General features: G+C 38.1%; 1 protein-coding gene and 1 pseudogene across 1 annotated transcript; both read right to left on the bottom strand.

The window, feature by feature from the left end:
- Positions 1-356: 356 nt before the first annotated feature.
- Positions 357-11,882, bottom strand: LOC133043770 (NKG2-A/NKG2-B type II integral membrane protein-like). Its single transcript, XM_061124996.1, has 7 exons — positions 11,655-11,882; positions 11,163-11,261; positions 10,634-10,687; positions 9,967-10,118; positions 2,878-2,978; positions 2,447-2,567; positions 357-485 (listed from the first exon to the last, which is right to left on the bottom strand). The coding sequence occupies exons 1-6, from the start codon at positions 11,839-11,841 to the stop codon at positions 2,450-2,452; spliced, it is 711 nt and encodes a 236-aa protein (XP_060980979.1). The 5' UTR covers positions 11,842-11,882; the 3' UTR covers positions 357-485; positions 2,447-2,449.
- An 8,544-nt stretch (positions 11,883-20,426) lies between these two features.
- LOC133043066 (solute carrier family 25 member 3-like) lies at positions 20,427-23,664 on the bottom strand (annotated as a pseudogene).
- Between the last annotated feature and the right edge of the window lie 3,970 nt (positions 23,665-27,634).

The following is a 27,634-nucleotide window of genomic DNA, read 5'->3' as shown; positions in this document are numbered from 1 at the left end:
TAGTTGTTCCGTCGTGTCTGACTCTTCGTGACCCCATGGACTGTAGCCCGCCAGGCTCCTCTGTCCATGGGAATTCTCCAGGCATATGAATGAATGTTCAAAAATTTTATAAGAAGTACAAGATAAATATTAAACCAAATGTCTGTCTTGTGAAGTATTGACTGTCTTATATGCTTACTTAACAAATGAAATAAAACAAAACAAAGTAGAAATCCAAGCTTGCATCACAAGAAATTAAAAATGAAAAAGGTAAAATTAGGTGAAATTAAAACCAAATGAAGTAGAAGGAAGAAAGCAATAATTAGTGCAAAATCAAGACAAAGGACAAAATTGCAATATGGAGAAACAAGACCAAATGTATTCTTATTGAATATATTTAATAAAATGGATAAAAGACTGCTGAAAAAAATTGAAAACGGGGAATTTCCAGGTGGTTCAGTGGTAAAGACTCCATGCTTTTACTGGTGATGGCCCAAGTTCAATATCTGTTTGGGGAAGTAAGACCCAAAAGCCATGAGGTGAGGCAAAAATACTTTTTTTGTTTTTAAAGAAGAATCAAATATTTTACAAGTATAATAAATAAAGGGATAATGTATAGTTTTTACAGATACTAAACAGATAAAAAGCAATATTATAAATACATTTTAGTGTCCATATAAAATAGAAAAATCCTAAAATCCAAATCACCAAAATAAAGCCCAGCAAATAGAAACCTGAGTAAACCTAACATATATTGTAAAATATTAAGTTCATTATATAAACTTTTCTACAAAATAGTTCTAGACGCTCAGATGGCATTGATAGTGAATAATAACAAGTAAAAATGTAGCAGTACTCTTTCACAAAGTTTCAGGTAAAAGAAAAAGAGAAATACTTCCTAATAATAGCTTTTGTAACAACCTGTCAAGTATGTAACATAACTGAAAACTCAGTTAAAGCTCTTTGTGAATGTAGATGAAGAAAAATAGCTTAATCTAGATATAACATATGCATTGATTTTTTAAGAAAACAGGCAACACAGATGATCACTGTGAGTTTATTTCAGAAGTGCAAGATTGGTTTAATATTGGTTTAATAGAAGAAATAAAGGTAATTTACTTCATAATCGTTATACAAAGAAAACATTTACTATTCCAACTGATGGAAAATAATGCAAATGTAACATCAACATCAATTGATTATAAAATTTGTTTGAAATATGAGAATATTATGGTTTCACATGAGAAAACATATGATGAAAAATACCTTAAGATAAATCTCATATTTAAGGATGAAATATTGAAATCTCTTCCTTGACTAAGAAGACATAGATACAGAATCTTTACTGTACCTTCTATTCAACTTTGGAAATTAAATTGTAGCCTATGAAAATAAGTCAAGAAAAAAAAATAATTGCACCTGAAAAAAAGACATGAACAACTATTATATATATACTAATCTCATATAAAATCCATAAGAATAAATATTTGAAATGATGGGCTTAATACAAAAAGTCAGAGAACTTATTGACTATAAGACCAACATGTAAACCTCAATATATTACTCTTTACTGCACCAAAAATTACTAAAATTTTTAAAATAAGAGTGTCATTTGCAAAATCATGACTATGAAACACCCATGTATATTTAACATCTCAAAATAGAGAAACACAAAATCTGACAGGGAAAATTTAAAGAAAACTTAACTCATGGAAGGATAAAGCATATTGACTGGAACAGCCAATATTTTAAAGATGACTCTCTTTATAAATTATTTTAAATATTAAATGCAATCCCAAGAAGTTTTTCTTTTAAACATATTTATTGAGGTACAATTTACACACCATAAAATCCATCTATTTAAACTATATAAATCAGTGATTTTAAATATGTTCACAGTTTACAACCATCACCACTATCAATATCTAGAAAATATTCATCACTGATCAAGTAGCAGTCATTTCCTTTCTCACCTCCCCATAGCTCTTGGTAATTGCTCCTTTTGGTTCTTGTTCTCAAATATCAAATTTTTTGATATTTCATGTAAACAGACTCAGGAAACGTGACATTTTAGAAAGTTTGAAAGCCATAAACATATCGTTGAGTAAAAAATGCCAGACACAAAAGGAGTGATATCTATACTTTTTGGTGTGCATATTATATTTCAACAGTGTTTTTAAAATTAATTTATTTTTTATTGAAGGAAATGTTTTTTAATTTTTATTTTTAATTTTTATTTTTTTATTTTATTTTGAACCTTTATTTTTATGTTTATTTTGAATTTTTATTGAAGGAATTTATTGAAGGAATGTTTATTGAAGGAATTTACAGAATTTCAATGTTTTCTTTCAATAGTTTTTGAAAACATTATTAAAACAAATAACATAATTCATTTCAAAATTTATGTAATCATAACAATATTTCCTTTTCATAAAAGATAAAGTTACTCAACAGCATCCAAACTCACTTTTTAATTCTCAAGCTTATGCTTGCAATTATATGCATTTGGAGTCTGACAGTCTTCTGCTTTTATGCCCCATGAGGATAGTACAGCACACTTATGTTCATCACGTAAATAGTCTGTTATACTGTTATAAAAAAAATGCATAATGTTGTTATATTCTATGAAGACAACTCATGAAGCAATAGTATTAAAATGTAACTGTAATAAAAGATATTTTGAAAATGGGTAATGACGTTTTTAATAAAATTTCAGTAAGAGTTTGTTATTAGGAAAATGGGCTACAGAGTAGTCTATTTTTGAACATTTATATCAACATTTTATTAACTTTCAACATCTTCTTCAGCTTTCTATAATTCAATGAAAACAAATGTATTCATATTATTAATATTTCTTTATTTTTCCTCTTCTATACAGCATTCATTTTAAAAACTTACTTTAGTTTGAAAATTGAACCATTTAGCCACATCCATGGTTGACCACGACCTTCACGGAAGACTGGAATCCACGATATAATTGATAGGGACATCAGAAATTTCTAGCCCAAAATAAAGAATTTTCACTTAAATATCATTATGAAAATTTTTTATTAATTTTTAAAATGCAAGTCAAAGGATACATTCTTCCCTAGGATCTTTAGTTCTTTGAACAAAATGAGTATGTTAGATTTTACATCTAACACTATAATACATAAAAGTTGAGTACACCAAAGCCTTGGACTGTGTGGATCACAACTCTGGAAAATTCTTAAAGAGATTGGAATATCAGAGAAATTGATATTTCTTACCTGCCTTACCTCCCTCCTGAGAAATCTGTATGCAGGCCAAGAAACAACGGTTAGAATCAGACATGGAACAACAGACTGGTTCCAAATAAGGAAAGGAGTACGTCAAAGCTGTATACTGTCACTCTGCTTATTTAACTTATATGCAGAGTACATCATAGGAAATGGCAAGCTGAATGAAGCACAAGCTGGAGTCAAGATTGCCAGGAGAAATTTCAATAACCTCAGATATGCAGATGGCACGCCCCCCGCCCCCCCCCCCCCCCCCCCCAGCCCCGCCGCCTTATGGCAGAAACTGAAGAGGAACTGAACAGCCTCTTGATGAAAGTGAAACAAGAGAGAAAAAGCTGTCTTGAAACTCAACATTTGAAAAACTAAGATCATGGCATCTGGTCCTATCACTTTATGGTAAATAGCCAGAGAAACAATGGAAACATTTACAGACTTTATTTTCTTTGGCTCCAAAATCACTGCAGATGGTGACTGCAGCCCTGAAATTAACACTTGCTCCTTGGAAGAAAAGCTATGACCAACCTAGACAGCATATTAAAAGCAGAGACATTGCCGACAAAGGTCCGTTTGGTCAAAGCTATGATTTTTTCCAGTAGTCATATATGGATGTGAGAGTTGAACCATAAGGAAAGCTGAGTGCTGAAGAACTGATGCTTTTTTTTTTTTTTTTCGTTGGAGGCTAGTTACTTTACAATATTGTAGTGGGTTTTGTCATACATTGACATGAATCATCCATGGATTTACATGTATTCCCCATCCCGATCCCCCCTCCCACCTCCCTCTCTAACCAATCCCTCTGGGTCTTCCCAGTGCACCAGGCCCGAGCACTTGTCTCATGCATCCAACCTGGGCTGGTGATCTGTTTCACTATAGATAATATACATGTTTCAATGCTGTTCTCTCGAAACATCCCACCCTTGCCTTCTCCCACAGAGTCCAAAAGTCTGTTATGTACATCTGTGTCTCTTTTTCTGTTTTGCATATAGGGTTATCATTATCATCTTTATAAATCCCATATATATGTGTTAGTATGCTGTAATGTTCTTTCTTTCTGGCTTACTTCACTCTGTATAATGGGCTCCAGTTTCATCCATCTCATTAGAACTGATTCAAATGAATTCTTTTTAATGGCTGAGTAATATTCCATGGTATATATGTACCACAGCTTCCTTATCCATTCATCTGCTGATGGGCATCTAGGTTGCTTCCATGTCCTGGCTATTATAAACAGTGCTGCGATGAATATTGGGGTGCACGTGTCTCTTTCAGATCTGGTTTCCTCAGTGTGTATGCCAAGAAGTGGTATTGCTGGGTCATATGGCAGGTCTATTTCCATTTTTTTAAGAAATCTCCACACTGTTCTCCATAGCAGCTGTACTAGTTTGCATTCCCACCAACAGTGTAAGAGGGTTCCCTTTTCTCCACACCCTCTCCAGCATTTATTGCTTGTAGACTTTTGGATAGCAGCCATCCTGACTGGCGTGTAATGGTACCTCATTGTGGTTTTGATTTGCATTTCTCTGATAATGAGTGATGTTGAGCATCTTTTCATGTGTTTGTTAGTCATCTGTGTGTCTTCTTTGGAGAAATGTCTGTTTAGTTCTTTGGCCCATTTTTTGATTGGGTCATTTATTTTTCTGGAATTGAGCTGCAGGAGTTGCTTGTATATTTTTGAGATTAATCCTTTGTCTGTTGCTTCATTTGCTATATTTTCTCCCAATCTGAGGGCTGTCTTTTCACCTAGCTTATAGATCCTTTGTTGTGCAAAAGCTTTTAAGTTTCATTAGGTCCCATTTGTTTATTTTTGCTTTTATTTCCAATATTCTGGGAGGTGGGTCATAGAGGATCCTGCTGTGATTCATGTCGGAGAGTGTTTTGCCTATGTTCTCCTCTAGGAGTTTTATAGTTTCTGGTCTTACATTTAGATCTTCAATCCATTTTGAGTTTATTTTTGTGTATGGTGTTAGAAAGTGTTCTAGTTTCATTCTTTTACAAGTGGCTGACCAGTTTTCCCAGCACCACTTGTTAAAGAGGTTGTCTTTTTTCCATTGTATATTCTTGCCTCCTTTGTTGAAGATAAGGTGTCCATAGGTTCGTGGATTTATCTCTGGGCCTTCTATTCTGTTCCATTGATCTATATTTCTGTCTTTGTGCCAGTACCATACTGTCTTGCTGACTGGCTTTGTAGTAGAGCCTGAAGTCAGGCAGCTTGATTCCTCCAGTTCCATTCTTCTTTCTCAAGATTACTTTGGCTATTCAAGGTTTTTTGTATTTCCATACAAATTGTGAAATTATTTGTTCTAGTTCTGTGAAAAGTACCGTTGGTAGCTTAACAGGGATTGCATTGAATCTATAGATTGCTTTGGGTAGTATAGCCATTTTGACAATATTGATTCTTCCAATCCATGAACACGGTATGTTTCTCCATCTGTTTGTGTCCTCTTTGATTTCTTTCATCAGTGTTTTATAGTTTTCTATGTATAGGTCTTTTGTTTCTTTAGGTAGATATACTCCTAAGTATTTTATTCTTTTTGTTGCAATGGTGAATGATATTGTTTCCTTAATTTCTCTTTCTGTTTTCTCATTGTTAGTGTATAGGAATGCAAGGGATTTCTGTGTCAATTTTATATCCTGATACTTTACTATATTCGTTGATTAGCTCTAGTAATTTTCTGGTAGAGTCTTTAGTGTTTTCTATGTAGAGGATCATGTCATCTGCAAACAGCGAGAGTTTCATTTCTTCTTTTCCTATCTGGATTCCTTTTACTTCTTTTTCTGCTCTGATTGCTGTGGCCAAAACTTCCAAAACTATATTGAATAGTAGTGGTGAGAGTGGGCACCCTTGTCTTGTTCCTGTTTTTATGGGAAATGCTTTCAGTTTTTCAGCATTGAGGGTAACGCTTGCTGTGGGTTTGTCATAGATCACATCCTGGGCCATAAATCTAGTCTTGGCAAATTCAAAAAAATTGAAATCATTCCAGTCATCTTTTCTGACCACAGTGCAGTAAGATTAGATCTCAACTACAGGAAAAAAATTGTTAAAAATTCAAACATATGGAGGCTAAATAACACGCTTCTGAATAACCAACAAATCATAGAAGAAATCAAAAAAGAAATAAAAATATGCATAGAAACGAATGAAAATGAAAACACAGCAACCCAAAACCTATGGGACACTGTAAAAGCAGTGCTAAAGGGGAAGGTTCATAGCATTACAGGCTTACCTCAAGAAACAAGAAAAAGTCTAACAAATAACCTAACTCTACACCTAAAGCAACTAGAGAAGGAAGAAGTGAAGATTCCCAGGGTTAGTAGAAGGAAAGAAATCTTAAAAATTAGGGCAGAAATAAATGCAAACGAAACAAAAGAGACCATAGCAAAAATCAACAAAGCTAAAAGCTGGTTTTTTGGACAAATAAACAAAGTTGACAAACCATCAGCAAGACTCATTAAGAAACAAAGGGAGAAGAACCAAATTAACAAAATTAGAAATGAAAATGGAGAGATCACAACAGACAACACTGAAATACAAAGGATCATATGAGACTACTACCAGCAGCTCTATGCCAATAAAATGGACAACTTGGATGAAATGGACAAATTCTTAGAAAAGTATAACTTTCCAAAACTGAACCAGGAAGAAATAGAAGATCTTAACAGAGCCATCACAAGCAAGGAAATCAAAACTGTAATCAGAAATCTTCCAGCAAACAAAAGCCCAGGACCAGATGGCTTCACAGCTGAATTCTACCAAAAATTTAGAGAAGAGCTAACACCTATCTTACTCAAACTCTTCCAGAAAATTGCAGAAGAAGGTAAACTTCCAAACTCATTCTATGAGGCCACCATCACCCTAATTACAAAACCAGACAATGATGCCACAGAAAAAGAAAACTACAGGCCAATATCATTGATGAACATAGATGCAGAAATCCTTAAAAAATTCTAGCAAACAGAATCCAATAACATATTAAAAATATACACCATGACCAAGTGTAGGGCTTTATCCTAGGAATGCAAGGATTCTTTAATATCTACAAATCAATCAATGTAATACCCCACATTAACAAACTGAAAGATAAAAACCATATGATTATCTCAATAGATGCAGAGAAAGCCTTTGACAAAATTCACACCCATTTATGATTAAAACTCTCCAGAAAGCAGGAATAGAAGGAACATACCTCAACATAATAAAAGAACGGATAGTTTTGATCTGTGGTGTTTGAGAAGACTCTTGAGAGTCCCTTGGACTGCAAGGAGATCAAACCAGGCAAGCTTAAAGGAAATCAGCCCTGAATATTCATTGGAAAGACTTATGCTGAAGTTGAAACTCCAATACTTTGGTCACTTGCTGTGAAGAAATGACTCCTTGGAATAGACCCTGATGCTGGAAAAGATTGAAGGTAGGAGAAAAGGATGACAGGGGATGAGATGGTTGGATGGAAAACTCAATGGATGTGAGATTGAGCAAGCTCCAGGAGTTGGAGATGCATAGGGACGCGTGGCAGGCTAGGCTGCAGTCCATGGGGTCTCAGAGTTGGACTTGACTGAGCAACTGAACTGAACTGAACCTAGTTCTTTGAATAGAATGAGCATGTTAAATTCCAAATGTAATACTAAAATCATAAAAGTTGTAAGCTGGAATTTTTAATATTGCAAAAAATATTAATCATGTCTGTACTTTTGACTCAAAATTAATTCAAACATCTATACTTATCAGTTCCACAGTTTTCTAATGTTAATAAGGAATTTTTTTTTGAGGACCATTGTATAAAGGGAGTATTTACAAAGACATGACTTAGTTGTACATATCCAACAAATAATACACTTAGTATATCAAAACTTGGGATATTGACAGCTGTGAATTGTATCTAACATTAAGCCTGAGGGATAAGAAGGTGGAGTAATTGAATAGAATATGTGCAGTAAGGAAAATTCTGATTCATGTAATTTAGTTTTTACTCATGTCAAAACTAACATAACAAGGCTTTAAATAAGTTTTAAGATTCTGTGATGTTCTTTTTTCTGGATACTGTGAGTATATCATTGCATTTCTCTACTATTATACAATCCTCAGAATTTCAGTTTTAGAAGAAAATTAAGGCAATGAAATTGAGAAAATAAGTGACATGAGAGCCGAAGATTTAGTTTTCTGAGTCTGACACCGTTCTTTGACTAGATAAACCCCAAAGCAATCTATTTCTGTGGAATCCAGTGGACGAGATAAGGGGTCAGAGAATCATTTCTCTCTGTTACTCCCTGCTCAGTTCAACTGTAGACATGGAGACTAATGAAAGACACAAGAAAGAAGAACCCTGCATGGTGGGAAGAGAAAAGTGAAGAGGTTTGAGACTATCCAGTAGCCCTAATCCTCTGTAATCTCTAATGACTTCTCCATGATGAGAGAACAAGGTGGGAGGGGCGGGAACAATAATTATGGGCATCTTGTATAGGGGACTTGATGAAAGTGAAAGAGGAGAGTGAAAAAGTTGGCTTAAGGCTCAACATTCAGAAAACTAAGATCATGGCATCTGGCCCCATCACTTCATGGGAAATAGATGGGGAACCAAGGTCAGACTTTATTTTTCTGGGCTCCAAAATCACTGCAGATGGTGATTGCAGCTGTAAAATTAAAAGACAGTTACTCCTTGGAAGGAAAGTTATGACCAATCTAGATAGTATGTTAAAAAGCAGAGACATTACTTTGCCAACAAAGGTCTGTTTAGTCAAGGCAATGGTTTTTCCAGTGGTCATGTATGGATATGAGAGTTGGACTGTGAAGAAAGCTGAGTGCCAAAGAATTAATGCTTTTGAAGTGAGGCGTTGGAGAAGACTCTTGAGAGTCCCTTGGACTGCAAGGAGATCCAACCAGTCCATCCTAGTGGAGATAAGTCCTGGGTGTTCATTGGAAGGACTGATGTTGAAGCTGAAACTCCAATACTTTGGCCACCTCATGCGAAGAGTTGACTCATTGGAAAAGACCCTGATGCTGGGAGGGGCTGGGGGCAGGAGGAGAAGGGAACGACAGAGGATGAGATGGCTGGATGGCATCACCAACTTGATGGACATGAGTTTGAGTAAACTCCAGGAGTTGGTGATGGACAGGGAGGCCTGGCGTGCTGTGATTCATGGGCTCGCAAAGAGTCGGACATGACTGAGTGACTGAGCTGAACTGACTGTATAGGGGACGACAGAGGATGAGATGTTTGGATGGCATCACTGACTCAATGGGCATGGGGTTGGGTAAACTCTGGGAGTTGGTGATGGACAGGCAGGCCTGGCGTGCTGCAGTTCATGAGGTCGCAAAGAGTCAGACTCGACTGAGTGACTGAACTGAATCGGATCCTCCCCACCATCAGATGAAAGTGACTTGGGCCTCTTACTTCCCAACACCCAATGCCTAACCTAACTCTAGCAGGTGGCACAGGTCAGCCTTTCCTCCTGTGCTGAGAGAATCCCGTGGGCAACACAGGTGAGCCTTACAAGGTGGTCCATCAGAACACCTGCTAACAAGGAGCAGAAGAACTGGAAATCACCAAACGGGCACTAATGGTTTAAAAATGAAAATAAAGTATCATAAAGTCATATTCCATTGTTTAATGGAATATTAAGAGATCTTAAAATAAGCCAACTACAAATATGTACAAAAACACAAGCGAATTCTAACAAATATAATATTGGCTGAATCAAGCCTTTAATAAAGTGTTGGAAACACTTAATATCTTACCATTTCCTCTTCATTATCTATGTAAAGCAGAGTAGAATTCTTAGTAGTGCAGGACATCAAACTCCCATCCAATGTTTCTTTTCCCAAACTAATAGAATAGCAATTGTTGGAATATGTAAACCACTCTTTTGGACAACAACCACAATGAAATTCTGGAGAAAGATTATGAATTACTATTCAAAGGCAATTTGAATTTTAAAAAACAAAAATTAACTTACATGTATGCATAGATATAAACATGTATGTATATATATAACATAGCTATATGCCCTCAAGGCTGGTACGAATAAAATAAATCTCACTCATACTTTCACAGCGTCAGTCTCTCCTACCCCAATTTATGTCTCTATATAAAGCAAGCATATAAAATATCTCCTCTTTACATGTCTAAAAATCAAGAAATGAAGCTTTTATTTTAGAGTAGCAAAATTATTTGTCTTTTACCATATTACAGCAGGCAAAAATTGGAGTCAATTGCCAACAATGGATATGGTGTTCATCTTGTTGCACAGGGAAAAACACTCTCCCTTAATCATTATTTAGGCAAGTTTGTTGCCCGATTTTGTAATTTATCTTCTACCCCTAAATCTTTTCTTATTTTCACTAGCCTAAGATAGCGACAAAATACCAATTGTATTTATATCAGAGCTTTAAAATCATTATGTACCTTTTTGGAATCTTGCTATCCGAGAGGAGTTATTCTGCTCCCGTATTACAGTAGCTACAAAATTAATCATTATAAAAATTAACATTGCTCTAAATAAATCATAATGATTTCAGTTTGTGAGTTTGAAATTCAGTTTATTGTTTAGGATTAGAGTAGTCTGGAAGAAAGCTGATTTTACCAAAAAAAATTAATTTGGTAATGAAGATTTGGTGGAAAAAATATTTTAAAAACCTAAAGGAGTAGATTTTACCACCCCTTATCAATCTCAAAAATTAATTTGTGTTTCTCAATAAGATCTTTCAATCTCCTAAAGCATGCTTTTGAGTTATGAAATCAGAATATCCATATACATACTCTCTGTAATTGTCTTGTGTTGTATGTATTTCACAAATCCCAAATACATTCTGCATTTAGTCTAATTGCATGTATTTTAATGATAGACACATTCTATAATCTTATGAAATGTTTAGAGAACTGACTATCATTAAAGTGAAAAGTTCCCTTATAGTTTTTTCAAAAATGTACTTACAGGGAGTAACAACGATCATTGTCACCACAGTGGACATGAGGACAAGGCAGATGATTCCCAGGATCCCAGCAATGCACTTCTCTGGAGGTGATGGTGAACCTGTAGGGAGATAAAAGGAGACAGTGAGAAAGGAGTGAAGGAGTGCTGGGGACAGTTGGTTAGATTTTATATACACGAGAACCCATATGAACAGGGATTTATGGATATAAACTTGGACCCCAACCCATTTCTACCACTGTAGTCTTTCTCTAACATATATCACATTTTCAGCAAATATAATGCTGAATGAGTTGTTGATCAAAGACTTCAAATTATAGCAATGCCAGAACAAAAGTAGTCTTGCAATTTCACATTAGAATACCACAACCAACTTTAAGCTCCCTTTCTCAAAATGAAAAATATGTGAGCTTTTCCCCTGTTCGTCCTCCACACCTCTGCACACCAACTGCAAATCCTAAAACAGTTTCTTTGTGTGACTAGTAAGTGTTTTACCTTTGGAGTGGTAGTTCTTGTCATTCTCATGAAGATTCTGAGAAGCATTTTGAAGATTTAGTTCTGCATATGTTAATTCCTGCTCAGCTATTGAACTGGAACTTTTAGAAATCTTCGGTTTCATTTGCTGTCTCTTTGAGCTCTTGACTGCCTTCAGTTCTACATAAGTTACTCCTTGGTTATTCATCTTTGCAGCTGAGTGAGGTCAAGGACCATGCTCTAAGTGAACTGAGGAATAAGTGGTGTAGATGAGATAAGAACCTTAGTATAATAAGATGGGTGTGGCAAAGAGTTTAGTGTTCACTTTGCAGCTGAACAAACATAAAACCTGATTCTAAATTCTCAGTACTTTAAACAAGCCTTTCATGAAAGAATACTTTTTAAAAAAGATATTCTGTATTTGACAATATATTATTGGTTGAAACAATGAAAAGCAATAAATTAGGGAGCAGTAAAGAAGTTCGTGGCTAATAATATCTTCACTGAAGTCAGATTCCACAGAAATATTTTAAAATCATCATAGTGCTTGTATTAAAATTAAAATGTTCTATTAACAAGGGAGATTCACCTATATTTGTAGTAATTTTGAAATTTAATAATGACTTAAAGACTGAGTTCTTTAAAGATGAGGAGAGAGAATGTTGGCATATACAACAATCTGCTGCACTAAATTACACTATTTGGTGACTTACTTTGATGAATGAAAAGGGGTGTCAAATGGTGTTTATTTTGAATGGTGGAGGAGTTCTGAGAAATCATTAACAACTGAGGAAATGTTTCCTAGATTGTAAAATATCACATGACACACTAATCATATATAAACTAAACAATATGAAAAATAAAACAACAGAAAAAGACTAAAAAATACTTACTTTACAAAAGTTGTTGATAAGTGATTTAATGGCTAATATTTGAACCCACAAAATGAAAAACAGGAATAGGTCATTTATGGAAGACACCTTTGGTTCAAACTTTCAGAAAGATCCTATAAATGTGAAAGTTAGTAAAGGTCATTTTAGTTGTATAAGTGATGGTGATTACTTATGAAAAATCCAGATAACATAACAATAATTCAGACAGTTGATGCAGTAGTCAGAAATATCTGGAAATGAATTGCAGCTTTTAAATTGACAAAATGTGACCTTCAAAAAGTTATTTAGTATCTAGTATCATATTATAATCTAAAATGGAAATAAGGTTATGTAATATATAGTACATGTAACATTGAACACTCAACCTGGCACTTATAAGTTCTCAATAAATATCAGTTTTAATTATTATTTTGGTCATCATTTTTATGGTACTATTTCTTTTTTTTTTTTTATTAAATTTATTTATTTATTTTTTTATTAGTTGGAGGCTAATTACTTCACAACATTTCAGTGGGTTTTGTCATACATTGATATGAATCAGCCATGGAGTTACATGTATTCCCCATCCCGATCCCCCCTCCCACCTCCCTCTCCACCCGATTCCTCTGGGTCTTCCCAGTGCACCAGGCCAGAGCACTTGTCTCATGCATCCCACCTGGGCTGGTGATCTGTTTCACTGTAGATAATATACATGCTGTTCTTTTTAAACATCCCACCCTCACCTTCTCCCACAGAGTTCAAAAGTCTGTTCTGTATTTCTGTGTCTCTTTTTCTGTTTTGCATATAGGGTTATCGTTACCATCTTTCTTATTTATATCAGTTAGTATCTTTAATTAGTTTAGCATATCATTCATGTGATGTCTGATTTTTTTAAAAAATGCTTTCATTACTTACAATTAAGTTTAAATTAGCCTTTAGGAAGTTACCTCAATTTGATTTTTATTAAAAATTTGGATTGTTGCATTCAATCTAATACATGTATGAGGAATTATGTTTGGCCTTTGCTATACAATGAATTCCTTTCCAAGAATCTATTTATAAAGTTTGAGCACAAATATATTAACATATTATTGTACAAAAAACTTACCTTCTACTGATCATGAAATCCAAAACTAATTGTTCCCTGTCATGAGGTCTTTGGGTTCCACTTAATATTATATACAAACCCATTCATGCCGTGTGTATGCACTTGAATAACATTCCACAGGCAATAATTTTAATACTTGGAGAAATGGTCCATCATATTTGATGTCTTATTATTGCTTTTTACTTCATATTGTTTTTTAAAAAACAATGTTCTACTTTGATTTTGCCATATATAAACTGTACTTCACTTGCATCACATTTAACATTCGTTAGTGCCCACTAAGTGAGATGGTCTAATAGAGAGACAAGAGAGGAGAGACACATACCTTCTGTTGGCCAGAAAGTCGTGCATCCTTTAGTAGGGAGGTCAGGTTACTCTCATAAAAGAGGCCTGCTATGGCTGGGTAATAAAAGGAGAAATTTAAAGCATAAATCCAGGACAAGAATAAGCAATGTCTGTGACTTTCACAGACTGCCCTGTGAAGGCTCAGAGTGAAGCAAGAGTGGAAAAAGTTGATTTGTCATCAATGTGTCACTTCAAGTTTGAACAGGAAATTCTCACACTTAGGCTATTTGAAGAGAGTGTAGCTCATCACACACCTCCAGAAAATAGGACACTTTGGGCTGCATTTAAAAGCACAAATGGATCTCTAAGTGTGTTATTTATATTTTCCATTTTTAAATGCCTCTGAGAAATTGTTATCATATTCTATAAGATCTGAGGAGGTGGAGGTTTAATCACCTATACAGGTATCTTGTTTCCATCTCGGTCACATACACTGAAAACTTAGAATAGCTCAAGTTTTACTTTTAAAACTAGGTTGCTAAATCTTGGCAGTGGATACACCTTTCCTTCACATCCATTGTTATTTTACTTCTATTGTCATAGAAAAAGTTCTAAAAATCATAATCCCATTTTCAACAGGTATTTAAGGATATTTGTCACTAATTATTCTGCAGAATTGCTACATTCCCAACCGTATTGTGTCTGGAACAAAGGCCATCATTTTCAAAATACCACTTCTTTTCTCTGCCCTAGTTTTTGTATTCAGTTTTATTCTTATGAAATAAAAAATTTAATCTCCAGACTTTCTCTGACAAAAACACATGCCCTTGAAAGAACAAAATAAGAACACTATATTCATAAGTTGAAATATTAAATAAATAGTTATTATGTCATTCATGAATTCATCCTGTAATCATCACTAGTTGGATTTTACTAGGAATATTTGATGTAACAACATAGATTCAAGTACTACTATACAGTTCAAGAAAAGATAATTTTTAAAAATATCAGCTAATCAAACAATGGCAAGAAGATGAAGAGAAGGCTTAAACCACAAGATAAATAGAACATTCAAATGAAAATGACAAGAAAGACATGTAACAATGCTCATATAAGACAAAATAGTCTTTAAAGGAAAGCTCATAATGAAACATAAACAAGAACACTGTATAACGACAGAGGGATCAATATACAAAGAAGATATTACACTTGCTAATATATGACCCCAATATATTAATGGCTTCCTAGGTGGTACCGGTCTAAAGAATCTGCCTATCAATGCAAGAGACACAAGAGGCATGAATTTGATCCCTGGGTCTGGAAGTTCCTCTGGTATAGGAAATTACAACACCTAAATACATAAAACAAACACTAATGATATAAAAAGAGAAATTAAAGGGAATACAATAATAGTAGGAGATCTTAACACCACATTGACATCACTGGACAGATCTGCCAGATATAAAATCAATAAGGTAACCAAGATTCTTAATGACACAATAGAACAGTTGAACTTAATTGATGTCTGCAGGACTGTTTACATACAAAAACCCCAGAACACACTTTGTTTTTAAGTGCACGTGAAACATTCTCAAGGATAGATCACATTCCAGGACACACAACCAGCCTCAGGAAATGGAATGGATAGAAATTATTTCAAACATTTTTTCTGACCACAACTGTATGTAACTGGAAATAAAACACAGAAAGGAAAAGAAAAAAAAAAAGATAATTATATAGATACTACAAACATGATACTAAGAACCAATGGGTAACCGAAGACATGAAAGAGAAAGTCAGAAAATACCTGGAGGATGTGAGAGTGATCTGGTTTTGACTTCCATCACCCCACTGATCTCTGGGGATGATTCAGCTGATCTGGCTGGCTATGTGGGTGACCCTTTCCTCCCTCATCATTCCATGTGTGTTCCTCTCGAAGCTGCACACTCGGTTGAAGAGGACAACCATCCCTGATAGAGGAGGACTGGTCTTCAGTCAAGGGTATCTAGTGGAACAGATCATTTTGATTCTGATGCTTTTAATGGGCAACTTTCAAAACCACTCAACATTTTAAGCTTTTCAATTATAGTTGCCATTTTTTATTGGAAGCCAATGTCTGTTTCCTCAGACAATTTAAAGAGAACACAAAAAACACAAAGAAATCTGCCATTATTCAAATCAGTCAACCCAATATTGCATATATTTACTATATTGCATCAATCAGTTTGGCTATGCTCAGTATGTGCTTAAACATTTAGGGTGATATTTATGTACACTTTGATATTTTTTATTTTTATCTATAAATCATCAACTAATCTATTTTCAGAGGTTTTGAATTTAGTTATTGACTATTTCCTACCCTCATGAGTCTGAAGAGGCTTTGATTTTTCAAGTTTATGTTGGCTGCTAAAATTCATGTTTGGTTTGATCTATGACATGATGATAAAATTTGGCATTTTAATTCTCTATGATTCTTGTCTGACAGAGTGTGAAGTAAATGAGATACTGAAACCCCCAGAAATTTTCTGAGTGGGGATATTGAATGTTATTTGATCATTGGCTATCTTTTTCTGACATCATGTCTCTGAAGCCAGTCATAAATATCAACACGGACCTCCTACTCTTAAAGCAGAGATGAAAGGCCAGCTGAGAGAGCTCGTCCTAGCTGTGTTCAAGTTGTCCTCCAATTGATGAAATCTCAAGGCACAGACACAGATGTTATCAGGCAGTGTGGGCATGTAATTCTGCTGTCACATTGTTCAACAAGAGTGATACAGGAGAACTTGCTATAGGTAAGCTATGTAGAAATTTTGGAGGGCTCTGGATTGTTGCAGGGAATAACTTACCTTGAGGTACCTGTTAATTAATATTAATGTTAACTACAGATGAAGACAATAATGAATCAAAACGAGAGTGGGTCAAAATATATTATGCAGAATATAATCTTTATGTCTCCAGATGTTTTGGGAAATATTTAATTCATTTTTTGATGCTAAATTGTGTGTGTGTGGGGGGGGGGCGTGGTTTCTCCACAGCTATTGGTATTACCTGCCTGGTTAGCAATAAAATTTCCAATGTTCAAATTCCCTCATCTGCAAATTCAATGTAATATGAAAGTTTAAATGGCTTGGTTTCTATCAACATAAATCCAGTTTTGCTTTTGTAAATTTATTTTTTTGTGCATATAATACAAGTAGTCAATGGTGAATAAAGCTAAATGAAAATAGTTTGCCTGGAATTTATTTTATCTATTATAGGATTTACTCTATAATTTGGCATTGTATGAGGGAGAATATTTGCTGAAAATTAAATGGTAGTATATTTATCCATTTTATCATTATTTAATGATTGTTCAAATCCAAATTTCTCAAATTACAAAGTAACTAAATGGTAAAATATTAAGACATTTAGAAACCCAAGAGTCAATCCTAACCTATGAGAAACAAAGTTCTGCCAATGTTTATAGGTCATAAAAATATTTTTCAGGAAAAATATGGGTTTTTATTCCTTTATTTACTAGTACTTTCAAACTCCACAGTAATTTATTTTGTATTGAAAGTGGAAGTGAGTGAAAGCGAAAGTCTCTCAGTCATGTCCAACTCTTTGGGATCCCATGGACTATAGAGGCCATGGAATTCTCCAGGCCAGAACACTGGAGAATTGTCTTTTCCAGGAGATGTTCCCAACCCAGGATTTGAACCCAGGTCTCCCTCATTGCAGGCAAATTCTTTATCAGCTGAGCCACAAGGGAAGCCCAAGAATACAGGAGTGGGCAGCCTATCCCTTCTCCAGTGGATCTTTCCAATGCAGGAACTGAATCATGGTTTCCTGCACTGCATGCGGATTCTTTACCAACTCAACTATGAGGGAAGCCCATACTCATCCTGTATTTGGTATTCAGTTCAGTTCAGTTCAGTCGCTCAGTCGTGTCTGACTCTTTGTGACCCCATGAATCGCAGCACGCCAGGCCTCCCTGTCCATCACCAACTCCTGGAGTTTACTCGAACTCATGCCCATCGAGTGGTGATGCCATCCAGCCATCTCATCCTCTGTCGTCCCCTTCTCCTTCTGCCCCCAATCCCTCCAGGCATCAGAGTCTTTTCCAATGAGTCAACTCTTCGCATGAGGTGGCCAAAGTATTGGAGTTTCAGCTTCAACATTAGTCCTTCTAATGAACACCCAAGACTAATCTTCTCTAGGATGGACTGGTTGGATCTCCTTGTAGTCCAAGGGACTCTCAAGAGTCTTATCCAACACCATAGTTCAAAAGCATCAATTTTTCAGTGCTCAGCTTTCTTCACAGTCCAACTCTCACACCCATACATGACCACTGGAAAAACCATAGCCTTGACTAGATGGACCTTTGTTGGCAAAGTAATGTCTCTGCTTTTTAATATGCTATCTACATCGGTCATAAGTTTTCTTCTAAGGAGTAAGCATCTTTTAGTTTCATGGCTGCAATCACCATCTGCAGTGATTTTGGAACCCCAAAAAATTAAGTCTGACACTGTTTCCACTGTCTCCCCATCTATTTCCCATGAAGTGATGGGACCAGATGCCATGATCTTAATTTTCTGAATGTTGAGCTCTAAGCCAACTTTTTCACTCTCCTCTTTCACTTTCATCAAGAGGCTTTTTAGTTCATCTTCACTTTCTGCCATAAGGGTGGTGTCAATATTTGGTATTAGTCATCTGCAAATTCATCTAAAAATTTTAAAATATTTGTGTATTGATGCTATGAGATTCAGTGATATCCATTTTGTATTTGTTTATTTAAAATAATCTCATAAATCAGAAATTAACATATATTCATAGTATGTCATGTGGAAAATAGATGGGTGTCATTGACTCCACAGTCTTCACTGAACACTGTGCACTTTGAAGTCTACTATGTTATGAAAAGGCATTGTGACGTAAACAGACCCCTACTTCATTAACATTGTTATGCCCGATGTCCGAATCCCTGAGCGGGAAGAAAGAAGGCCTCCAAGACAATGCAACTCACAGGAAGGGAAGTTTATTACTGACTCAAGCCAGGACTCTCTGTCCGCAACCTACGCAGTGGTGTGGGTCAGAGAGCCCCAAGCCCAAGCTGTTACACAAATTTATAGGGTGAGAAGCGGATTGGTTACACGTTTGCAAAGCAATTTCATTGGTCAATACTTTTGCACGCGTGGGGCTTTCCTGGGGGTTTCCACCCCATTCCTAATTTCCTAATTGGCAAACATCGGTGAAAGCTAATTGGTCCTAATTGGCAAACAGTGGTCATTGTTAAGTGAAAGCTACCTGATAGTAGGAAGGCCTACTCCTAATCTAAGTTGCCTTACTTCTGCTCACCTCACATTCCCCCCTGTCTGTTGTTCAAGTAGAGGAATCTTCCTCTTTTCCATCTTGGGCTGCTGACGCTATAAGTGGACCCAGGAGGGTGGAAATTAAGGTAGTTGAAAACAAGACTCAAACCATCTCTGCTGGGCTTCCCTTTCTCTCTTTCTAATCAAGACCACCTCAGACAAGGAAGTCAAAGACTTCTCTAAATGACTGATTGATTCTCTTACCACTCTTGTATGGTCTGCATAGAAACCTCGCAGACCCTACCCTGTTGGAGAAAAATCAAGTCGTCTACAGCAGCTCGTAGGGAGGAAAGCCCTTGGCCTTGCAGAGATAGTAAAGCTTGGTTCACCCATATCTGAGGTACTTGGCCCTGCAGGTTGCACCACACTCAGGTCTACCAAATCTCTGTTTCCTACGTCCCATTCCCGGGGCCCATCACAAGAGGTTACACAGCTTCAGCTCCTGCAATAATCAGCAGGAGAATTAGGAGAGCTCCCGGCAGATGAGTCAAAGGATTTGACGGGTGAGGTCTGGCCTTCCATTCTTCTCCTCTTCTTCCGGTGTGGCTTGCCACACGTGATTGCAGTGAACCCAGGGTCCAATCCCATCGACCTTTACAGCAGTAGGAGTGGTAAGGAGAACAACATAAGGGCCTTTCCATCTAGGTTCTAATACACACAGGAGGGGTCTTCCATACAGAATCTCAAAAGGGCAGCTTATAAGGGGTGTTACGTGCCTGAAAGAGTGCGAAGGGAAGGAGGGTCACCCAGTCCCCGCCAGTCTCTATTGCCAACTTCGTTCTGATTCATTCTCTCAACCTGTCCTGAGCTCTGGGGATTATATTCACAATATAACTTCCATTTCGTCCCCAGAGCTTGGGCCAGCCCTTGTACAATCTGGCTCACAAAGGCAGGTCCGTTATCAGAGCCCATAGTCACCGGCAGCCCGTACCTAGGCACTATCTCCTCTAAGCTCTCCCTTCCACTCACCCCGAGAAGGTATCTACCAGAACTAACATATAGCGATACCTGTACTTGCCTGGCCTTACCTCAGTGAAATCTGTCTCCCAGTGTTGCCCTGGCTCTTCCCCTCGGTACCTCGTTTATGCTTCGCAAGCCTGGATTATCTCTCGCCCAGTTGTATTTTCCTCAAACACTGATCAATATGCAGATTCAGTTCATATTTGCTTTCATTTATCTACTGAGTGTACCCAAGCTTCTTTTTCAGACTCTGGCATCTCAGGGGGAGGAGGGCAAGGGAGCCTGAAGTAGACCTTCACAGAATCATAGATAAACCACTGTAGTGCAGTCAGAGTGCCGATCATGATGATACCCTTCCATACACCTCTAAATCCAAGTCTCTTGAGGATCTGAGAGGCACTGCTACCCTTCTCCTTATTCAACACAGACTCCACGGAATCGGCAACAGTACATTCAAAGCAGGCAAACTTCATGGTATCTGTCTCATCCAAAGAGGAGCAACCCCTTTGTAGAATGCCTTTAAGCCTTCTTCCTTATACATTTTGGGAGCTGCATCCCTCAGAGTGTTACCGTAACCTGGTTGGGTTTGAATTTGAACTTTAGCAACTTCCATAGTCTCACTCAGAGCCTCATTAGGGGAGTTCTTGAACCCCTGTGGGAGGCGGGTCCAAGTTAATTGTCAGCAAAGAATTCAGCACTGGCAGAGGCAGCCAAATACAGTGATGTGTGCCACAGATAGGCATTCTCTCCAAGCATGTAAAAGCCAAACTTGCAAAGCCCCTGCAGGGAGTAGCCAATGAGGGTCGGGGCCCATCCTTTGGCCAAACCACGGAAACCATCCTCTTTGAGTGTAACTGAAAATCCATTAAGAATGCCCTTGTACTTCTGTGGGTCCACCTGCATACGGCATTTTACCAAATCCAGAGGAACAACAGCAGTGTGTGTCAGACCACAACTTAAGACCCCACCAAAGCCACACAATGCATAAAACTTCACGGAGCCATATTCAGTGGCTCCAACTTTCCTTTGCCCATCTCTTACATAGCTGCTCCCATTGGTGAACCATACTAGCTCACTGTTGTCTAGTTAAGTCTTTTCGTGCCGCCAGAGGCTTAGCCAGTATCTCGCTGCAATCATGGAGTTACAAACAGCTGGAGTGGCTTATTTGGGTTAGGCAGGGCAAGGGCTGGGGCTTCTAGTAGGGCCCGTCTGAGTGTCTGGAAAGCCTGTTTCATTGGCTCAGTCCAAGTCCAGTTTGGGGTCTCTTTACTTCCCTCATACAAGGGCCGAGCCTTCTCAGCAAACCCCATGATCCACAGTCTGCAATATCCAACAGTCCCCAGAAACTCTCTCACCTGGCGGGGGGTCTTGGGCCTTCATGGCCTGGGTTAGCCACCTTTGCCCCTGCCTGATCTTATACCCCAAACAGGTGACCTCTTGCTGGGCTATTAATTGTGTAGCAGAAGGACCTCTGGGTGGCAGGTCCTCACTCAGAGCCTCTTGAACCTCTGTGGGATTACTGGTTGGCTTTCCCCCTCAGTCCACTCAAAGGCAAATATCTCCTGGCTCTGGGCCGCCAGGGGTAGGCTGAAAAAGGCATCTTTCAAGTCCAACACAGTGTACCAAGTGTACTCAGGCAGCAAACTGCTCAGGAGGGTATACGGGTTAGAGACAGTGGGGTGTATGTCACTCACCCGTTTGTTGACTACTCGCAGGTAATCTCTCCCCCCTGGCTTCTTCACCGGCAGTAAGGGGGTGTTCCAAGGGGATTGACACCACTTGAGAATTCCGGCATCCATGAGACGTCGAATGTGGGGAGTGATCCTCCACCGAGCTTCCTGGCTCATGGGGTACTGTCTCACCCTCACAGGAGTTGCCTAGGCCTTTAGCTCGATGACGACCGGATGTCTGTTTGGCCATTCCCATCCCTGCCGTTTCAGCCCAGGCCAACGGGTATTTATTCATCCCTTAAGGCTAGGGATCATTCTCCCAGCTCTGTAGGAAAACCCAATGGCCTCTCCTTTCTTCCACAGAATCTTAGCATAATCAGTACTGCTATGACACAGGAATGGGATCTCATTTTTCTCCATTTCCTGCTTTAACCACTCTCTCCTCAAGAGTTCTCACTTGCTTAAGCCTCTCTCTAGAAGGGACAGATGTTTTAGTCCTCAGGTGCAAAAAGAGCAAGCTGATCTCCACCATAGAGAGGTACAAAGCCTACATTTGACAGGCTAATAGGATCCAGATTTTCAGGGTCCCAACACCTCAGATCTAACATGTAATCTTCAGCAGAATTTTCCAACATATCCACAGGGAATGCCATCAGCCACAAGTCTCTTCCAAGTAGAGGGGCTGGGCATTCTGGTATCACCAAAAACGAATGGGACTCCTGGTGGGTCCCCAGATCATTAATATCTTTTTGTCCCCATGGCTCCTTACACCAAACTGGTCTACCATGAAGCCAACGGGTTTCCCTTCCACATGTATGGTTACCCAGGATTCAGGGAGGGGTGCTGAGTCTTGACTCCCTTAGTCACTGTCTTCCCCCGCATATAGAACTTGAGTTCCAGGGGAGATTCTCTGTCTCTGGGTCGTACCTCTCCTCAGGTTCCTCTTAGGGCACTCGTTTTTCCAGTGCCCCTGTTCTCTGCAGTAGGCACACTGATCTTTCTTTAGGGCCTGCCTTTTTGGTTTCTCCTTTTCTCTCGTCCAGAGGTCTCGAGGTTCCCTCAATTCTGTTCTGGCTTTTATCCCCACAAAAAGAATCTGGGCTAGCTCCCTCTGGTTCTTCCAGTTTTCCCTCGTTCTATCCTTCCTGATCTTCTCAGCTAATTCCCTTTCCTCCCGTGGAATTCACTCTTCCCTTTCTTCTGGGGTCTCCCTATTATTAAATACCTTTTCAGCTGCTTTCAATAAATCCTGTATCGTCTGTTCTCCCAATCCCTCTATCTTTAGTAATTTCTTCCTAATATCTGGGGCTGCCTGATTTACAAATGCTAACAGGACTGCAGCGTGTGACTCCTCAGCCTGGGGGTCCATAGGTGTATATGGCCTGAAAGCTTCCTTTAGCCTCTCTAGGGAGGCTGCCGGGCTCTCAGTGGGCTCTTGCCTTACTAAATTGGCTTTCTTGCTGCGGCCCGCAGGCCAGCCATCAGAGTCTGGCGGTACACTCGGAGACACTCTCTACCTTCCGCTCTCTCAAAATCCCAGTTAGGCCGCAACAGAGGAAACCCCTTGTCCACGAGATGAGGCTGGGCGGCTGGCCTCCCGTCGGCCCCTGGGACCCGTTTCCACGCTTCTGCCAGAATTTGCTCCTGCAACAGCTGTTGACAATCATAGTGAAAGGAGAGTTTCACCTGGTTGGGCTCTAGTTACTGAGGTTCACTTATTGTAGGGCCTTCAGAGTCCGCCAGAGTGTAGCCCTGGCTGGGACTCATCAATTGCCCCACAACCATTCGCCTGTTCACTGAAACTCCTGCCTGAAAAGAGTCTAATTAAAAACCAGAGACAATGCCGGCACACACACAAACACTGACAAACACGGAGAGCCGAAGACAAACACACAGACAGACAAACGTCGGCCGACAACACAGCGCTGGGTTTTCGGGCCCCCTGACCAGACTTGGGATCAGGAGAGGAACTCTCCTTCCCACAGAGCCGGCTGCCTTCCAGCACGCTCACTGGCCTCGGCCTTATGCCGGCTGGAGAAAGCATTCTCCTGTGCCAGATAACTTCCTGCTTCACAGCAGGGCCCCAGAATTACTCTGGGCTTTTCCTGTGCCAGATACCTTCCTGCTTTGCAGCAGGGCCCTGGAATTACTCTGGGCTTTTCCTGTGCCAGATACCTTCCTGCTTTGCAGCAGGGCCCTGGAATTACTCTGGACTTTTCCTGTGCCAGATACCTCCCTGCTTTACAGCAGAGCCCCGGTTTTACTCTGGACTTCCGGTCCTGCCTGAGACAATGCCGGCACACACACAAACACTGAGAGCCAAAGACAAACACACGGACAGCTGACAACACAGTGCTGGGTTTTGGGGCCCCCTGAGTTTTCCTGAGCACTGGTGCTATTATCTATCCTTCCCCTCTGTCCTGGAAGTGTTCTCTTCCCCCGGTAAAGGGATCCCGGACGAGCCCCCAAATGTTATGCCCGATGTCCGAATCCCCAAGCGGGAAGAAAGAAGGCCTCCAAGACAATGCAACTCGCAGGAAGGGAAGTTTATTACTGACTCAAGCCAGGACTCTCTGCCCACAACCAACGCAGTGGTGTGGGTCAGAGAGCCCCAAGCCTAAGCTGTTACACAAATTTATAGGGTGAGAAGCGGATTGGTTACATGTTTGCAAAGCAATTTCATTGGTCAATACTTTTGTGCGCGCGGGGCTTTCCTGGAGGTTTCCGCCCCGTTCCTAATTTCCTAATTGGCAACCAGCGGTCAATATTAAGTGAAAGCTAATTGGTCCTAATTGGCTAATTGGTTGTATCCAGGTGGCCTGATAATCTTACCAAGTAGGAAGGCCTATTCCTAATCTAAGCTGCATTACTTCTTCTTGCCTCACAAAGAGTAATGGAAATAAAAATACAAATGGGACCTAATTCTACTTAAAAGCTTTTGCAGAACAAAGGAAACTATAAGCAAGTTGGAAAGGCAGCCTTCAGAATGGGAGAAAACAGCAGCAGATGAAACTGACAAAGAACTCCAAACTATATAAGCAGCTCATGCAACTTGATACCAAAAAAATGAACAACCCAATCAGAAAGTGGGCCAAAGAACTAAACAGACATTTCTCCAAAGAAGACATACAGATGGTGAATAAAGACATGAAAAGATGCTCAACATCACTCATTATTAGAGAAATGAAATCAAAGCAAAAACCAGAATGAGGTATCATCTCACACTGGTCAGAATGGCCACCATCAAAATGTTGACACGCAATAATAGCTGGAGAGGGTGTGGAGCAAAGGGAACCCTCCTTCGCTGTTGGTGGGAATGCAAACTGGTACAGCCACTATGGAGAACAGTGTGGAGATTCCTTAAAAAACTGGAAATAGAACCAGTCCAGTATTCTTAACTGGAGAATTCCTTGGACAGAGAAGCCTGCTAGGCTACAGTCCATGTGGTCTCAAAGAGTTGGACACGACTGAGCAAATGAGCACACACAATTATATTTCAATTGTTTTTGAAAAAACATTCATTATCAGAAAAAATAATACAATTCATTTAAAATTTTATACAATCAGAATATTATTTCCATTTCATAAAAGGTCAAGTTACTCACAAGCATCCAAACTCATATTTTAATTCTCAGGCTTATGCTTGCAATTATATGCCTTTGGAAACTGGCAACTTTCTGCTCTTATTCCCCATAAGGTTAGTATAACACAGTACGTTCACCAGGTAAAGAGTCTTCTATCCTATAATAGAAAAAAATGCATAATTCTATTATAGTCTATGAAGACAACTCATGAAACAATGGCATTTTCCAAGTAACTAGAATACAAGATATTTTAAAATGGTTAATTATGTCTTTAACAAGATTTCAATGAGTTTGTTATTGGGAAAATAGACTACAGAGTAGCCTATTTTTCAACATTGATATCAACATTTTATTAACTTTCAACATCTTCCTTCAGCTTTCTATAATTTGACTAAAACAAATGCATTTATATTGTTTTAAAAAATTTCTCTTTATGTACTTTTCCTCCTCTATATAGCAATCTTTTAAAAAAAACTTATTGTAGTTTTCAAGTTGAACCATTTAGCCACATCCATGGATGACTGCGATCTTCACAAGAGACTGGAATCCATGATATAATTGATAGGGATATCAGAAATTTCTAGCCCCAAATAAAGAATTTTCACTTGAACAGTTTCTAATGAAATGTTTTCATTAATTTTTAAAAGGTAAGTAAAGATGTGTTTTTTTAATAGGGTCTTTCATTCTTTACCATGCTATAAATGAGCATGTTAGATTCTAATGTAACACTAAAATACAAAAAGTTGAAAGCTGAAAGCTTTTAATATTGCCATAAATATTAACCAATGTCTGTACTTTTGATTCAAAATTAACTTAAACATTTATACTTATCAGTTTCTCTGTTTTCTAATGTTAATGAGGAAAATTCTTTTTTTTTTTTTTTTTTAGGGCCATTTAACAAAGGGAAATTTACAAAGACATGAATTAATTGTAGAGATCCCACAAAAGAATACACCTTGTATAACAACTTGGGGATATTGACAGCTGTGAATAGTATCTAACATTAAGCCTGAGGAATAAGAAGGGGAAATTGACCTGGCTGTAGGGGGTGGCACAGATTTTTCTCCTGTGTTGAGAAAAATCATATGGGCAACACAGGTGAGCCTTACAAGGGGGTCCATCAGAACACCTGCTAACAAGGAGCAGAAGAACTGGAAATCGCCACATGTGCATTAATGGTTTAAAAATGTAAATAAAGTATCATAAAGCTATATTCCATTGTTTAATGGAGTATTAATAGATCTTAGACAAACTACAAATATTAATATTTGTATACAATACAAATTCTATACTAATATAAATATCACTAGACAAACTACAAATATGTACGAAAACACAAGTGAATTCTAACAAAGATAATATGGACCAAATCAAGCCTTTAACAAAGTATTGGAAACGTTTAATATCTTATCTTTTCCTTTTCATTATCTATATAAAACAGAATAGAATTCTAAGTAGTGCAGGACATCAAACTCGCATTCAACACTTTTTTCCACAAACGAATAGAATAGCAATCGTTGGAATATGTAAACTACTCTTTTGGACAGCAACCACAGCGAAATTCTGGAGAAAGATTGTGAGTTACTATCCAAAGGCAATTTGAATTAAAAAAAATAGAAGTTAACTTACATGTATGCATAGATATAAACAGGTATGTAAGTATGTATATATATATACACACATAAAACATATCTATGCACCCTCTAGGATGGTACATATAAAACAAATCTCACTCATACATTCACAGACAGGGTCAGTCTCTCATACCCCAATTTATGTCTCCATATAAAATAAACATTATCTTCTCTTAACACATCTTGAAAATCAAGAAATGAAACTTCTATTTTAGAATAGCAAAATTATTTGTCTTTTACCATGTTACAGCAGGTGAAAATTGGAGTCATTTGCCAACAATGGACATGGTGATCATACTGTAGCTTAGGGAAAGCACTCTCCCATGATCATTCCTTAGGAATGTTTGTTGCCTGATTTTATGAGTTATGTTCTATGCCTTAATCTTTTCTTATGTTCACTAGCCTAAGATAGGGACAAAATACAAGTTGCATTTACATCAGAGATTTAAATCATTATGTACCTTTCTGGAATCTTGCTATCAGAGAGAAGTTATTCTGCTCCTTCTTCTGCTTTGTTGATTACACCAAAGCCTTTGA

This window comes from Dama dama, chromosome 22, assembly GCF_033118175.1.
Source record: "Dama dama isolate Ldn47 chromosome 22, ASM3311817v1, whole genome shotgun sequence".
NCBI classification, from domain to species: domain Eukaryota; kingdom Metazoa; phylum Chordata; class Mammalia; order Artiodactyla; family Cervidae; genus Dama; species Dama dama.
This window is presented reverse-complemented; position numbering and strand designations above follow the sequence as displayed.